This window comes from Monodelphis domestica, chromosome 5 (genome assembly GCF_027887165.1).
Source record: "Monodelphis domestica isolate mMonDom1 chromosome 5, mMonDom1.pri, whole genome shotgun sequence".
Classification (NCBI taxonomy): Eukaryota; Metazoa; Chordata; class Mammalia; order Didelphimorphia; family Didelphidae; genus Monodelphis; species Monodelphis domestica.
The window spans coordinates 214,958,463-214,975,165 of NC_077231.1; the positions used below are offsets into that span (position 1 = coordinate 214,958,463).

General features: G+C 34.9%; 1 protein-coding gene and 1 pseudogene across 2 annotated transcripts in view; one reads left to right on the top strand and one right to left on the bottom strand.

Moving 5' to 3' along the window:
- SLC37A3 (solute carrier family 37 member 3) overlaps nucleotides 1–16,703 on the bottom strand; it is an 85,532-nt gene that overhangs the window by 66,120 nt on the left and 2,709 nt on the right. For both annotated transcript variants that reach the window (XR_473139.2, XM_001367948.4), the window contains exons 2-5: nucleotides 15,125–15,291; nucleotides 12,967–13,081; nucleotides 3,521–3,613; nucleotides 2,625–2,708 (exon numbers count right to left, since the gene is read on the bottom strand). Coding sequence is in view for 1 of the 2 variants with exons in the window: in XM_001367948.4 (XP_001367985.1) it covers nucleotides 2,625–2,708; nucleotides 3,521–3,613; nucleotides 12,967–13,081; nucleotides 15,125–15,213 (381 nt within the window). In the remaining variant the exon portion in view is untranslated. The remainder of the gene's footprint in view (nucleotides 1–2,624; nucleotides 2,709–3,520; nucleotides 3,614–12,966; nucleotides 13,082–15,124; nucleotides 15,292–16,703) is intronic.
- LOC100619910 (60S ribosomal protein L35a-like) lies at nucleotides 5,893–6,226 on the top strand (annotated as a pseudogene).

Consider the following 16,703-nt stretch of genomic DNA (forward strand, 5'->3'; position numbering starts at 1 on the left):
ATCACCACCTAATGTGATAACACACCTGAAGGACATGTTACCAAGTCTCAGATTCATTATGACTGAGTAGAGAAATCAAATTAAGTCAAAACAACATAAAACTCAAAAAAGTTGAAAAATCATTATATATTTTTTCTCTGCAACTTGTTTTCTTCAAGTTTATGTCAGTCTCCTTGCTGTTTTGTTTCCATCTAATTTAATCCAACCTGTTTTATAGAATTCAAATGTATGTACACACCACCTGATTCTGATACTCACTTGTAGGAAACTCCTCTGGAAGATGGTCAAAGTCATCAACTGAAAAAGTTGTCCTGTCCAGTCAGGAATCAACTTGATGAATAAGAGTGAAATATCATACTATCTACCCACTTAAATTTTTTATTAAAATCCTAATTTCTTATGAGATGAATTTAAATGTCCTAATCATACAGAGTTGATATATGTTGAAAGATGGGTTGGTCACACGACAAGAATGAGGGAAAACCAGTGAAAACCCTCTAGGCTCCACTAGTATACTTTTTTTTTAAACTTTACCTTCTGTCTTGGAATCAATACTGTCACTGAGGGGAACATACATAAGGCCACAGTTCCATTTGAGTACAATCCTGGTTAGCTTATGGAATGTGAAAGAATTATTGCATCTTGAAAATTAGTTGTAATTTGTTTACTTTACTCAGATAATTATAGGGAAAACATTTCACTAGTTTCTTCTTTTAACCAAATTCAATCTACTTTTTAAAATTATAAATAAAATGTATTTGTTATTTACTCCTCAAATACCTTCACTAGCTTCAACCACCCAAATAAAATCTAAAACATTAAAGAAGCAAATATTAAAAAGAATAAAGCTTTTAAAGAAACCTTGTGGATTTTTAAAATAGGAGTGAATTAAGCATAAAGGCTATTGTTTGGAGCCTGCTAAATTTGTTTTAAAATTGTCTCAAATTTGGCTATTTAAGATTTTCTCAATCTAAAATCAGATACATCATCAATTGTAATCATATGACTGCAAATATATTTCAAAAGGATAAACAAATTACAAGTAAAATCAGACAGAGGATATTTCTGGAATGCCATATAATTACATGTATGGGTTCAAAAAGAACAAGGCTAGAGAGTATTAAAAACTATATGGTAAAAGAAAATGATCTTTGTTTCCAATGAATAATGTTTGGAAATGACCAAATAAAAATTAAAAAAAGAAAAGAAAAGAAAAACTATATGGTAGAATGAGAGAGGGATGCAGGAGAGAAGACAAAGAAGTTGTTTGGGATAATTTCCTACTTCCCAGATAGAAAGAAGCTTTCTCTTTTCAGAAAATGTAGACCTCAAAAAGAATCAGTACCTAAAAGTACTATTATGTGTTTGTACGGTTATAATGAATCACGATGTGCCTCAAATGACAAATAACTTTTCTCCTTAAACTGCAAATAGCGAATATATTTCAACTTCAATAACTATAATATGTATGAATGACAGCTTTAACTAGTACTTTTACTCAGGGGTAGTTCTAATGAATCTTTAAAACAACTAGATTTGCTGTTCAAATCTTTCAGTTGTGTGTGACTCTTTGTAACTCCCTTTGAGGTTTTCTTGGCAAAGATACTGGAGTGGTTTGCCATTTTCTTCTCTGGTTCAGTCTATAGATGAGGAAACTAAGGCAAAAAGAATTAAATGACTTGCCCAAGGTCATGCAGCTAGTAAATTTCTGAGGCTAAATCTGAACTCAGCTCTTCATGACTTCAGGCCCAGCATAGCACTCTATCCAATGCACCACTTAGATGCCCATTTGGGAAGACTCAGTCTCCCAAAATAAAATAATTATATATATATATATATATATAGATATAGATATATATAGATATAAAATTAAGTGCAGGAACTTATGGATCCTTTATTGATTAAGAATTATTTGTAATTAGTTGAGAATCTGTATATCTATCTTTGCATCTCAAATCCTTGAAAAGAAGGTTCTCTGGTACTTCTGAAATTCTGTTACACAACTAATTTACCTTTAGAGTTGTGTGTATTAAAAAAGAGAGTTGCTAGGTAAACTTTAGGCTGTCTTATCTATATCAATCTCTGCACTTAAAAGACAGTTTCTACTGTGTTTCCATTTTGTATTGGACCCAAAGACAGAGGAAAGTATTTGATAAAAAACAGAGAACAAGCTCATCTATCCATTAACTCAGCAGAGAGGCAGTAAACAAGCAAAAGACCTCTCAGCCACCAAAGCAGATGTCACAAAATGTGTAGACTTCATTTACAGGAAAGGACCCAGGATCCTTACCATGGCACCAGGCTTCTTTACTCTTATCATACACACAGTTCTAGCCAGCTTAATTTGCTGATTTCTAAGACCCTTTACTACTATTGGTGGGAAGGAGGAACATAGGAAGCTACCACCATCAAGCAGAATGACCAGAGGAAGAAGTAACAACTGAAACATTCACAGCAAGACTAGATATGGATCTGTCTAAATAAAAGAGCCTCTGGGGAAAAGAATCTGGAACCAAGATATGGTCCTTTAAAAAGATGTATATAGCTGAGTCTGAAAGAGTTATTTCAGTGGTGAACTCTCTGTTCTGAATAGTATGAATCCAAACACTATTTTTCAGACTTACCACTACTGCAGAGGAGCACATACCAAAGGACAGAACCCATCGCATATTAAATCGATCCCCAATTATACCACTGATGAAAAGACCCTAAAAAAAATTTATTTATAAGTTTTGAACAAGAATAAAGCCAAGTAGTTACAAGATAATAGTTGTTCCAGATACAAATACATACAGCAGATGAGGCACTAAAACAATGTCAAATTCCATCTCAAGGCTATACTACCCAGGTCAGTTTCACAAAATTTTGGTGAACTAGAAGTTATAAGGACTCTAATTCAGATTAATGTAAAGAACTTCTTATAACAATCAAAGCTATTCATAAATAGAAATGGTTCTCTTATCATGTATCAAAGGAGAAAATAGAGGACAATCTATTAGTTGTGATATAGAAAGAATTCCTGCTTTAATAAGAATGTGGCATGGATGATCTTTAAAATTCTTTTAAATAAAGTTTATATTTTGTTCTTCCAAGAAAAGACACTATAGAAACTGCCCATATTAATAAGCATTTACAGATTACTCTAAAACTTTTAAACAACATTTCACATGACCTGGTCATCCAAAGTAAAATGTTTATCTCCTTGACATAGGTAGAAGCAAGGAAGCCATTGTCCTCCATTCAATGGCAACACTAAAAATTGTTCAAAATCTCACAGATAGGTTCAGCAAGTGCCTCAGAAAATATGGTCCAGTGAGGAGTTCAACCAGCCAAGATGAGTAAAACTGCCTTAGTATGTGTGTATATGTATATATATATAAATAATTCTTAGCCATGTGCTAAGAAAAAAAGAATAATTATCCCTGACAAATGAAAATAGTTCAAATCCAAATTCAATAGGGCAGTCATTTCTTTCCATTTCTTCCATTAATTTCCCCATACGAAGATCTCCAGAACTTACCACAGCATATGAGAAGAGAAAAATGGTGTCCAGTGTCCCAAGGAAAAGGGTAGCCTCCTCAGCATTTGGAAATAAATGACTGTTGTTCCAAAGCTATAATCATGAAGAAAACAACAATACTAAGCCATATGGTATTTTATATTTTACAAAGTGCTTTTCCAGACAATATCTCATTTTATTATCTCCACACGTTGTTACGTAAGATAAGTAAGATAAAGTATCACTCATAATGGAAATTAAGTGAATTGGTCAGCAGTGAATAGTTCAGTTGACCAAGAGTTTCCAAAACTTCCTCATACCATCATCATCACCACAATCATCACCACCATCATTGCAAATTAGCTAGCATTTACAAAGCTCAGTAAAGTTTTATTCTCACAACAATTCACAGAGGTAGGTGCTATTACTATTCTCATTTGACAGATGAAGAAATTAAAACAGACAGAGATCAAGTGACTTGCTGAGATCACACAGCTAATAAGTGTCTAAGGCCATATTTGAACTCAGGTCTTTCTGACTCTAGGCCCAGTGTTCCATCCAGCCAACTAGCTGCCTTAAAGAAGTCAAAGATAAACATATAATCCCAGACATCTCAAAATATTCATAACACTGTTTTTGTTGTAGCAAAACAGAAAAATAAAGACAAAGTGAGTCCTCAACTGGAGAACAGCTGAACAAATTGTGGTATAAGAATAAAATCAATTACACATACTCCCTAAGAAATAAATATGAGCAACTCACAGAAACACAGCTTATATAAACTGAAGCAGAGAGAAACGAAGAACAATATAGCAGAAAACACATTATTGGTCCCTCTTAACTAACTGAGAAATGTAGCATGAGCAGGATGACAGCTGAGGGTTGTGTTATATATTGATCATTCAATTACCTACCTGCTAGTCAGTTTTACTTTAGTTGTTTTAATATGTCCAAAGAGAAGGTTTTTGTGGTGGCAAAGAATTAGAAACTGAGGGGGTCGCCTACCACTTGGAGAATGGATGAAGAAGTTGTGGCATAAGGTTGTAATAGAATACTATTGCATCATAAAGAGCAATGAACAAGATGAGTTCAGGAAAACCCAGAATGATGTATATGAAATGATGTAAAGTGAAGTGAGCAGGAGAGAACAATATATGCAGTGACAAAAATATCATACAACAATCAAACGTGAAAGACTAAACTTTATCAGCAAAGCAAATCTCCAAAGTGGCCACAAGAGACTCAGGATGAAAATGCTCTCCACAGCCAAAGGAGGAAATGTTGGGGGGTCTGAGTGCAGATCAGAGCATACCATCTTCCACTACATTTCCTTCATGACATTTCTACTGTATATGTAATATGTGTCTTCTATCATGACATGAGCAATGTGGAAATATGTGCTATATCAAAGTATAGGTGAAAAAATATTTTAATTAAAAATTAATTAAAATTAAAAAATAAAAAGCATTCACTTAAGCTCATTTCTAATTTAATGCTTATTTCAAATGTATTCCAAGGCTTTCTTAAAACCAGGCATATTATAGGAGCAGGTAAGTGGCTCAGAAGATTGAAAGGCAAGCTTGGAGACAGAAATGTCCTGGTTTCAAACGTGGCCTCAAATACTTCCTAGCTGTGTTAACCTGGACAAGTCATTTAACCCCCATTTTACCACTCTTCTGATTTGGAACCAATACACAGTATTGATTCTAGGATGGAGGGTAAGGGTTAAATAAAATGACAAAACTGTATAATGTTTTAAATCAAAATATTCCAACAAGATATTATCTAAATAAATGCTGGGGGTGGTTGGCAGAGATAGTTTGTAACACTGAAGAGAGCAGTATAGAGAATTAATGAAGAATGATGGCCATGGTGAGAGAAGATAACAAATGTGTGGTGGGCACAAATTCCTAGGAAAAGCCTCAGCACTTGGAAATAAAAAGCTGCTTTATAAAGCAATTACACCATCACCACCACCACTCCTTCATTGCTGGTTCAAGTTTTGTAGTCTTTCCTCAAGTCTTTCATGGCACCATCTTCCCCAACCTTCTTAGCTACAGACCTTGCCTCATACTTTCCAGAAAAAAATGAGGCCTTTTTCCAAGAGCTCCCCCACTTTTCATCTATCATTCAAAGGTCTTCTTTCACTATGGTCTAGGATGACAAGGTGGTCCTTCTCAAAGCAAAGCTCTCTATAAAGTGCCTCTGATCCCATCTCTAGCTAATTGTCACCACCATCATCCCCATGTATCTTCAATCTCTCCTTCTTTTGGCTCCTTTCCTGCTACCTACATCTGTGATCTACCCTATCTTTAAAAACCCTCACTTCCTTTTTTTCCCACCGTCTTGTAGCCCAGGAAGCCTGCTAGAAATAGGGCTTCTAGAACAGCAAAATGTCTAAAAGGCTGTGGTCTAAGGCAATTTTTGCTGGCTACATACAAGCAAGGGCTACAAAACCAGAGGGAACACACAGTTCTTCTCAAAACTGAAGTTTATGCTCAAGATGAAACTGAATTCTATGTAGGCAAGAGATGTGCCTATGTGTACAAAGCAAAAAACAACACAGTAACTCCTGATGGGAAACCCAACAGAACAAGAGTGATATGGGGGAAAATCACTCTGACTCATGGAAATAGTGGGATGATTTGAACCAAGTTCAGAAGCAATCTTCCTGCCAAGGCCATTAGACACAGGATCTGAGTGATCATCTATCCCTCAAGGATCTAGAATATGAAAACTGACTAAATAAAATTACACATTTTTTGCAAATGTATATTTTGTTTTGAATGTCTTTTTCCTATTCAAGATCTATTTGTTGACAATTTAAAAAAAATAAATTTTTACTGATCTCTTTGCTTTTATATCATATATTTTCTACTATATTGCTACTATACTTCCTCTCAGAGAGCCATCTAAGTATGAAAAAACTATATGAAACTAAAAATCAATATAATTTAACAGCAAAAAAAACCCTCATTTGATCTAACCATCCCTGCTAACTGTTGTTCCTCCACTCAACCACAAGATTTTTGTAAAGCATTTATATAACCATGGGACTCCTCTTCACAGAGAACTTCACACACCTCCAGAATCAAATAAAAACTCTTCATAAGCTGGTCTCTTCCTGTCTTTCCAGTCTTGGACTCTGCTTCCCTCTGCACCCAATGCTCCAGCTACTCTGGTCTACTTGTAGTTCTTCAAACACCGCACTGTCCCACTTCTGTGCCATTGCAATGGCTATCCCTCATGCATGGCCTCTGCCTCTGAAGGAGGACTTTCTTGCTTCCTCCAGCCATGAATACTTCCAGATTACTTTCCACCTGTCTTCTATATATCTTGTATGTACCTGCTCTTTCCTTCATTAAAATATATACTCCTGGGGCAGCTGTGTAGCTCAGTGGATTGAGAACCAGGCCTAGAGGCGGGAGGTCCTAGGTTCAAATCTGGCCTCAGACACATGACAGCTGTGTGACCCTGGGCAAGTCACTTAACCCCCATTGCCTAGCCCTTACCACTCTTCTGCCTTGGAGCCAATACACAGTATTGACTCCAAGACTGAAGGTAAGGGCTTCAAAAAAATAAATAAATAAATAAATAAATAAAAATAAATATATACTCCTTAAGAACATGGACTGACAGGTTTGGGGTTTTTGGGAAAGGGTTCTTTTGCCCTTCTTTGTAACTAGTGATTGGTGTCATTATTGATATCTAGAAAGCAATTACTGACTGAACAATTAAAGGCTTACATAAGGGGAAATATAATTTTCCAGATTCTAAATGGGAAGAAACCAATGATAGAAGATCAGAGTTTTAAAGGGTCTCAGAAATCATCCAGTTCAAACCAATTCTTTACAACTCTGATTCTTAAAAGTACTTGACAGGGGAGCTAGGTCTCAGTAAATAGGCCTGGAGACAAGAGGTCCTAGGTTCAAGTCTGGCTTTAGACACTTCTAGTTGCCTGACTCTGGGGAAGTCATTTAACCCCCATTGCCCAGATCTTACTTCTTTTTTGCCTTGGAATTGATACTTAGCATCAACTCTAAGAGAGAAGGTAAAGCTTATAAAAAAGTGGCTAAGGATTCACTATGCTCTGAAACTGACCTCTTATTCCACTTCTGGATTGTCCTAATGGTTAAGAAGTTTATACTTTGCTTTACACAGTAACAGCAATATTGTGGAATGATCAACTGTGATAGACTTCGCTACTCTCAACAATACAATGATCTAGGACAATTCTCAGGGACTTATGACAAAGAATGCTATCTACCTCTAGAGAAAGAACTGTTGAAGTCCGAATACAGATCAAAGGATCCGATTTTTCACTTAAGTTTATTTGGGTTTTGAGGTTTTGCTTTTATGAGTATTCTTTTACAAAAATGAACAATATGGAAATGTATTTTGAATAATAATACACATATAATCCAGATTGAATTGCCTGCCAGCTCCTGGAAGGGAGATAGAAGGAAAGGGAGGAAAACAATTTGGATCATATAACTTCAGAAAACTTATGTGGAAATTTATTATGGGTAATTGGTAAAATGTGTGAATTGCAAGGTAAAAAACATGAAACTTAATTTGTATGATTATGTTCTGTCTTCCCAACAACACTTTCTATGACTTGAGGTGGGGAATCCTTTTATCAAGCTGAAATTGGCCTCTTTGTAACTTTCACTCATAGATCCTGGGTCCTAGTTCTGCCCTCTAGAGCTAAGGGGAAAGAATACTTTTCTACAAAACAGTCTTTCAAATACTTGGAGGTGGCCATCATGCTCCACTGCTCCCACAAAGTCCTCTCTGCTACAGACTGAATCCCCAGGTCTTCACATGGCCTTCCAAATAATAATATTTTGAGACTCTTTCATCATTATGGTTTCCCCTCTATGGAACTACTCCAGTTTACTATTGTTCCAATGAAGTCTGTAGAACTAGGCAAAATATTCCAGAAATGGTCTGACCAAGAAAGTACAGGCCCATAACTTCCCTCATTCTGGATACTAGGCTTCTATTAAGAAGAACTCAGATCACATTAGCTTTTTTAACTGCCATTTTACACTGCTGATTTATATCAACTTTAGAAAACCCCACCCCCACCCCAATTCATTTTCATATGAACTATGTAGGCCCATTTCTCCCATTTTGTACTTATACAAATGATTTTTTTAACCTATTAAGACTTTCATAATAAAATGTTACTTATTAGATATAATCTTTTAAAATTAGATCCACTTTTAAAATTCTGTATATGCTAGCTGATTCTCTTACTTAGGAAATCTCTCTTATTCACCTATTTTTCCACTTTCCTCTTGAGTCTAGAACTCATCTACCTCCCTAGTCTCCTAAAATAGAACTTAATAAGGCCTCAGTTCTTGTTTACTCTTGATTTTAGCAATGTGACCATGTGGGTCTCATTCTTTTAAATCCGGAAACTGAGAGATCAGGATAATTCCAGAGATTCTTTTGAATATTCAGCTGTACTTACAAGTATTCCTGAGTAGCTTATAGGCAGAATTTTTGCAAATTAATTTATTTTCTCTCCAATTTCCATTAAGATTTCAGAAATGTTATCTTCTAGGGAAAAAAAATCAGGTCTTAGTCTCAAAAAAAAAAACATAAGAATTCATTAAAAACCCTCCCCCAATGGTTGGGGATGTACACTCTAAATGAACATCCTAGTGTAAAACAAAATCATTGAAATAGGTTCTGATCAAGGACACAAGTAATACCCAGTGAAATTGCACGTTGGCTGTGGGAAGGGTGGGTGGAGGGGGGGAGGGAAATAAAGTAAGTATTGTAACCAAAAAAATAAAATAAATTAAAAATAAATAAAAACCCTCCCCCACATTTAAAAAAAATGTTTACTTTCTATCCTAGTATCAATTCTAAGACAGGAGAGCAGCAAAGACTAGGCAATCAGGGTTAAGTGATCTGCCCAGGGTCATAGAGGAAGGAAGTGTCTGAGGCCAAATTTGAACTGAGGTCCTCCTGACTTACCAGCATGCAGCTCTATTCACTGTGCTATCTAGCTACTGTCACCAGTAAATCTTTTAAAATCACACATACTTAACAAAAAATTTTTAATAATAGCAACATTCAATAAATTAAATGCCATGCCCAAAACAGATGTAATTAGAAAACAGACTTATTTGTAACTGTAGGTAATTTTTTAGTCAAAACTCCTATAAAACACTATACTACAACATAGTTCCTACCACAGAAGAAGAAAGGAAGGGGGCAGTGCGATATAGCAAAATCAGAGACTTGGCTTCAAATCCCAGCTGTCAGTGTGATCTAAACCTTGGCTGAGTCATATCTTGTCTATGGACTTCAGTTTCCTCATCTGTAAAAGGAGGGAATGATACTAAATGGCTTCTGAGGTCCTTTCTACTTCCAACTCTATAAACCTTAGGAAAGGGAGAAAAAAGTCTTGTATTACTAGAAGTAACCAAAGCCCTTTGATCAAAATGCCTTCAAAGAGAACTGTTATGAAATATATCATTTCCCTTTAATTATTCTTTTTATTTATTGATCTCTTTACTACAAGTGGGTAAAACTATAGAATGACTGTGAAATGGTTCTGTCTTTTTTAAAGAATAAGGTAGAAATGGAGGTAGCCAGAGAAAAGACATTATATAAACTTTCTGTAAGGCTGTGGCTTTTTCTTTTTTTCTGTTTCTCACAGAGCAATGAACAGATTACTTGCAAAAGCTGCTTTCACAACTGGCAGCTTCTGACAGGAAGAAGAGAGGTTTGAACAGATGGTTTTTTTGTTTTGTTTTGTTTTTTTGATGCAATATTAGAACTGCCTTAGGCAGATGCAGTATTGGAACTGCCTTAGGCAGAACACTGATTTGGGATTTGTCTGCCTACCAAACAGGTAAAAAAGGCAAGAAGACCAAACCAAAACCTCAAGGTCCACCAAAAGTTTACCTTAGCAAGACAACACTATGAAGGAAGATTACACAATGAGGCAAGAAAGGGTACATGTTGAATCATTCAATGTGCAAGTCAGATACAGTAACTCTAAAACACTGTGAGGATAAGAAACATGTTAAATGTAGGGTTTTTGTTTTTGAAGTTTGTACAGGCCAGTAGCGGGAGTTTAGCTTTGCATTCCAAGATATATGGGAAGGTCCTTGGTTCAAATCTAGCCTCAGATACTTCCTACTTGTGTGACCCTGAACAAGTCATTTAACCTCTACTGCCTACCCCTAACTATATTTCTGCCTTGGAACTAATACACAGTATTAATTCTAAGATGGAAGGTAAGGGTTTAAAAAAAAGTACATCTCTATGTGTGGTGATATCTAAGGGCAAACATGAGGCATGTGTATGAAAGTCTTATTTGTTGAGGTAATGGGTATATATACAGAAATATTAAAAATCAGTTGTCTAAATAATTGTTTAAGAAATGTTTTAAGAAATGATGAGCAGGATAATTTCAGAAAAAGCTGGAAAGACCTACATGAACTGATGAAGAGTGAAATAAACAAAACTAGGAAAGCATTGTACATAGTAACAATAATACTATGGGATGATCAACTGTGAAAGACATAGCTATCCAGGACAATTCTAAAGGATTTAGGACAAAGAATGCTATCCACCTCCAGAGAAAGAATTGTTGGAGTCACATACAGATCAAAACATACTATCTTTCACAATAGCTAAATTATGGTCTTATTTAAGGGTTTTGGTTGTATATAAGTATTCTCTTAGAAAAATGACCAATATGGAAGTATGTTTTGCATAATACATGTATAATCCCAAATTGTTTATCATCTGAGAGGAGAAAGGAAAAGGAAGCAATTTGGATCTTACATTTTCAGGAAAATATATGTTGAAAATTGTTATTATGTGTAATTGGAAAAATAAAATATCTTTGAATAAAAATTTTAAAAAAATAAGCTAGTTTGCCTTAACAGTATTCCTATGAAAAAAATGTATGAAGTATAATTTGACTATAGGTTCAACAATCAATAGTGACTTAAAAAATTAATGCAATACTTGTAATAGAACTAGAAGTATTCAAGAAGGAAGCAGTTCCACTTTACTCTGTACTTTCTGAAATAGCATGTTCAGTTCTGGGTACTATTAAGAAGGTCTTTGGCCAAAGGACAATGTTTCAAAGAGAGTGACCAAGATGAGGAAAGATCTAGAAATCATGCCCAGTGAATCAGAATCTCAGAAGTTTAGAACTGGAAGGGATTTCAGCAACCAATTAGTACACTGAGGATGCTTAAGTTAAGGGAAAAAATTGAGGTTTGGGGACAAGAAGAAAGTAGGCAATAATATCAAAGTTATCACTGAAATATTTAAAGATATTAAGCATAAAACTGAAAGGAGACATTCTGTGAAGTTCTAAAGGAAAGGATTAAGACAAAGTGGAAGTTACAGAAGAGTGCAATTTAAAAGCTCTCCTATTTTGCTAATAATAAAAGCTACACAAACATGGAAATGTTTGCTGGCTGCCTATTGATGATGCTATATAGAGTACTGGTGCATTAAATGAGAGACTAGATTCTAAAGTCCCTTCCAACTTTCTAAACAGGGAGTTCAAAAAACCAGTTACAGCATTATCTGAATTTGAATAAATCTGAAATCTGACTTGCCATCTCCACCTTTTGCTAAAAACTCATATATATATATATATATATATATATATATATATATATATATATATATATATATATATATATATATATAATTCAAGTAACTGTACATAGAGTTCCATGTGATAAGTAAAAAAATTTAAACAATCTAAATACAGAGCTCTATAAATATAACCATATCTGTTTTGAATTATCCCACCCAAAAGTACTGGGAAATGAATGACAAAATGCATATCCCATCAAGTATGTCCAAAAAGGTTGGGGAGTGTCACTCTAACAGTAATTGCTGTGAATAGCTTCTGCATTTCCACCACTTTACTGAATGTGTATGTACAGTACTAAACATCATGGGAGATACAAAAAAAAGTATTTAACACTTGGTTCCTGTCTTCCAAAGACTTAATATTTTGTTTAAGAGACAAGATTCATACATGAAAAATCAGGGAACAATGAAATAGTAGAATGCTCAATGACATGGCATTTAGTATATATGCTTAAGAGTTCAAAGAAGAAAAAGACAAATGTTATCTGGAAGAGACATCACAGAAGAGGTGAAGCTTGGTTTTCCTTGAAGGATGGGGCAGAAGCTGAACAGATACAGGAGAAAAGGTATGTTCCAAGAAGAGAATGTTAGAAGCATGTACTAGAAGAATAAATAAATATAATATTTGTGGAATGGCCTGGCTAAAGTCAAGTACACATTTTTTAAAACACTGAAATTAAGATGAGACCAAATTAAGAATCTTTAAAATCAGAAAGAGAAGTTTGTGATACACAAAAGAAGGCAAGTAAGAGTTCTGAACAGGAAAGCATCATATGAACACAGAGATGTAGACAACTTTGGCACACAGTTCTCCTTACCTCTATAGGCTCCAGTTTCACAGCAGTTTTGTTTAAGTATGTTGGAGTCCACTGGCTAGAAATACTGACTTTCACATTGCTAAAGGTTTTTCTTGAAGCATGAAGAAGTGAATAACTATAGAATAAAGAAAAAAAAGGCAAATGATCAGGAAGAAAAGGAACAGCATGAAGTAAAATCAAGTAAATATGCCCATCTGTTTCCATTTTACACATTTTCATATAACATCTTTACTCTATGGAAAGAAATAGTTTTGTCTTTGAACAGCAGGGACAATTACTGTTAAGCAACATGGCAAACAATTAGTCTATTGTATAGCATTTCATCAATAATCTATATCAACATACTTCAAGATTAGCTGCAGTTTTAAATGAATAGCCTTCCCAGGATCATATTTTTTCATTTAGTAAAATGAGATTATTTAATGAAACTTCGTTCAGGCAAAAAAAAATTATAATTTCTATTCTTTAGCAGTAGTTACCAAAATGGCTCAATTATTAGCATTCAGGCAATATGTCCTTGACACTACTTGTTCAATCAATCAACAATTATTTATTAAATGCCTGCCATGTGACAGGAACTAGGCACGTAAGTAAAAACCTAACAATCTTCACTTGCAAGGAATGCATATATACAGCAAGAGATATATAGACATATAGCATAAACATAAAGTGGATAAATTCAAATATAAGCGAAGTAATTAAATAAAAGAGTAGCTTATGAAGGAGAGCCCTACAACTGAGAGGGAGAGGGGCAGACAGAAAAGGTATCATGGACAAGACAGCGCCTGAACTGCATCTTAAAGGAAAAGAGGGATTTTAGGAGGTACAGAACACTCAGTATGGAGGCAGCCAATACAAAAACATCAAAGACAGAGTATTATATAATAGAGATGAGGCTAGTTTGGCTGGATGGCAGCACTCAATCTGTAGGATCCCTTTAGGGCTACCCACTGCTAATAGAAGAGTCTCTCAGTTATGGTTGATGTAGCTACTGGCCCTTTATTATAGACTTTTCACTGGTAAGCATGGTAGCATTATCTTAAGAGGAAACTGGAAAGACTAAATAAGTAGCAGCTACCAGAACAGTAGAAGCAACAAGAATTAAAGTAAAGAGATCTTCCGGTTTCTCCTATTCAAGAACCTTATCCCTAAGCACTTGATTCTCAAAAGCAAGCAGATACAGCTCTCAGATTCCAAGTGTTGCCAAACACTACATTGGGCAGATCCAGTTTAGTTCAAATGAACATCTTTAGGCACATCACCTGTATATTAATGTTGGCAGATACAAAGTATAGATAAAATAAGATGCCTGCCTTCGTGGAATTTATAGTCTACTAAGGAGACAGGGTAACCAAATAACTATAATACAAAATAATATGTTAAACTGGGTGGAGGGAGGATATTCACTGGTGAGGGTTTACATTCAAAGGAGAAGAAACAGCACAACATTGTCTTAGAAAGCCACAAATAAACATAATTTTGTGCTGTATTTTTAGTATAATGCCAAAAAGGTGGAACCACCCTGAATTTGGAGAGGTGTTAAAGTTAAATTAAGGAATATGAACTTTATTCAGTGATAGAATTGTTTTGAAGAGACATGGCAATGAATTGACCTAAGCAAAAGGAAGATAGGTCTGGCAGCTGGTGACAAGTGAGTTAGAGAGGGAGAGAATAGATACAAAAGGGCTTATTGTAGAGCTACTGGAAAGAGCTTATTTATTATTATTTATTATAAGCAGGTTATAATAAAAACTTACCTAAGGTTAATGAAGACTAATAGGTGAGAATGGATACAAGAGCTATATGAGGGTAGAAGAAATATGATTTGATAACTATATTAGAAGTGAGGGAAAGGAAAGCAGCAAAGATATTAAGGTTTAGAATATGGGAGAACTGGGAACCAGTGGCAGCAATGAAAGAAGCAGCTCTATTTATAATAAAAGGTCTAGTGGGGAAATAAGCATCTCAAAATGCTGAATTTGATTAGTAATGGGATATCTAGGTAGACATATGTCCTATATTCAGATGGGGCTAAGGTTTAGAATTTGAAAAAGAGGTCAGGGTTAGAAATACAGATTTGGAAGAGGTCTGAATAGAAACAATAATTCAAAGCCTAGGAATGAAACAAAAGTGAATTAAGGGAAGGGATTCAACCTACCTGAAAAAAGTGAGCAGGAACACAACAATATGATGATGAGTGAATCTGGATGTCCAAGCCCCACTCTGAAAAGTATTAGGCCCAGCCATACTCTCTCTTCCTACCCTTTCCACTTTAGCCTTGATCTTAATGAGTAGAAGGTAAATGATTTAGATCATCTTTCCTGGCTGCCAAGACAAAAAAAATTATGAGAACAAAATTCATAAAGGATATTTCAACAGATCAACCAAAACTGTATGCAGAGATAAATTTACTTAGGCTTATATCATGTTTCCATAATGGCCTTTGGCTAATCTTAACAAAATCACATTAGTCATTTCCTTATTAAGATAATTTAAAAAATCTGTCAAAACACTGATATTGTCAAATATACTATAAAAGGCACAAGAGACTTCCCAGAACAAAGACTCACAGTACCTTCCAAGTCTACATTCATAATAATTTCTGTCTTGCTTTTACCTGGTTATAGGTATGCCTCAAAGGCTACAAATTACTTAGGGCCTCATCTAAAAAAAATATTTTGATGGGAAAACATTATCAATTTGAGAGCACTGGAGAAATGCCAAAGTAGAACTGGGTGAAAGCTGTTCTGATTTTCCAAAAAAGATATTTAATTACTATAATTCAATAATTAACATATCAAAAAAGATATTTTATTTTCCCAATTATAAATAATAAAAATTTTCCACATAAGTTTTCTGAAATTGTATGATACAAATTGTCTACTTCCCTCTCCCCTCCCAGAGATGGTAAGTAATTTGATCTGGGTTATACATGCATCACCATGCAAAACATTTCAATATTTCCACTTTTGTAAGAAAGTAATCATATAAAACCAAAACCCCAAAATAAAAAAACAAGTAAACTTAAAGTAAAAAAGAGTATGCTTTGATAATGCATCTGATTCCAACAGTTCTTCCTCTGGAGGTATTTAGAATTCTTACTCAGAATTGTTTGGAATCATATTGCTGAGTGTAGCTAAGTCAATCACAGTTGATTATTCCATAATATTGCTGTTATACTGTATACAGCATCCTCTTGGTTCTGCTTATTTCACTCTGTATCAGTTTATGTAGGACTTTCCAGCTCTTCCCAAAAGCACCGTGTTCATACTCTCGCTCATCATTTCTTACAGCACAATAGTATTCCATCACCATCATATACCATTATTAGTTCAACGAATCCGCAATTGATGGACATCCCTTCAATTTCCAATTCTTTGTCATCACAAAAAGGGTTGCTATATTTTTGTACAAGTGGGTCTTCCCCTCCCCTTTTTTTATCTCTTAGGAATTCAGAACTAGTAGTGGTAAAACTGGATCAAAGGATCAAAAACTGGATCACTATTTTATAGCTGTTTGGGCATAATTCTGCATTACCCTCCAAAATGGTTAGATCAGTTCACAACTCCATCAACAATGTGTTGGTGTCCCAGGTTTGTCACATCTCCAACATTTATCACTTTCCTTTACTATCATATTGGTCAATCTGATAAGTGTGAGGTAGTAACCCAGAGTTGTTTTAATTTATATTTCTCTAGAGTTATTTGCAACATTTTTTCATATGATTGATAGCTTTT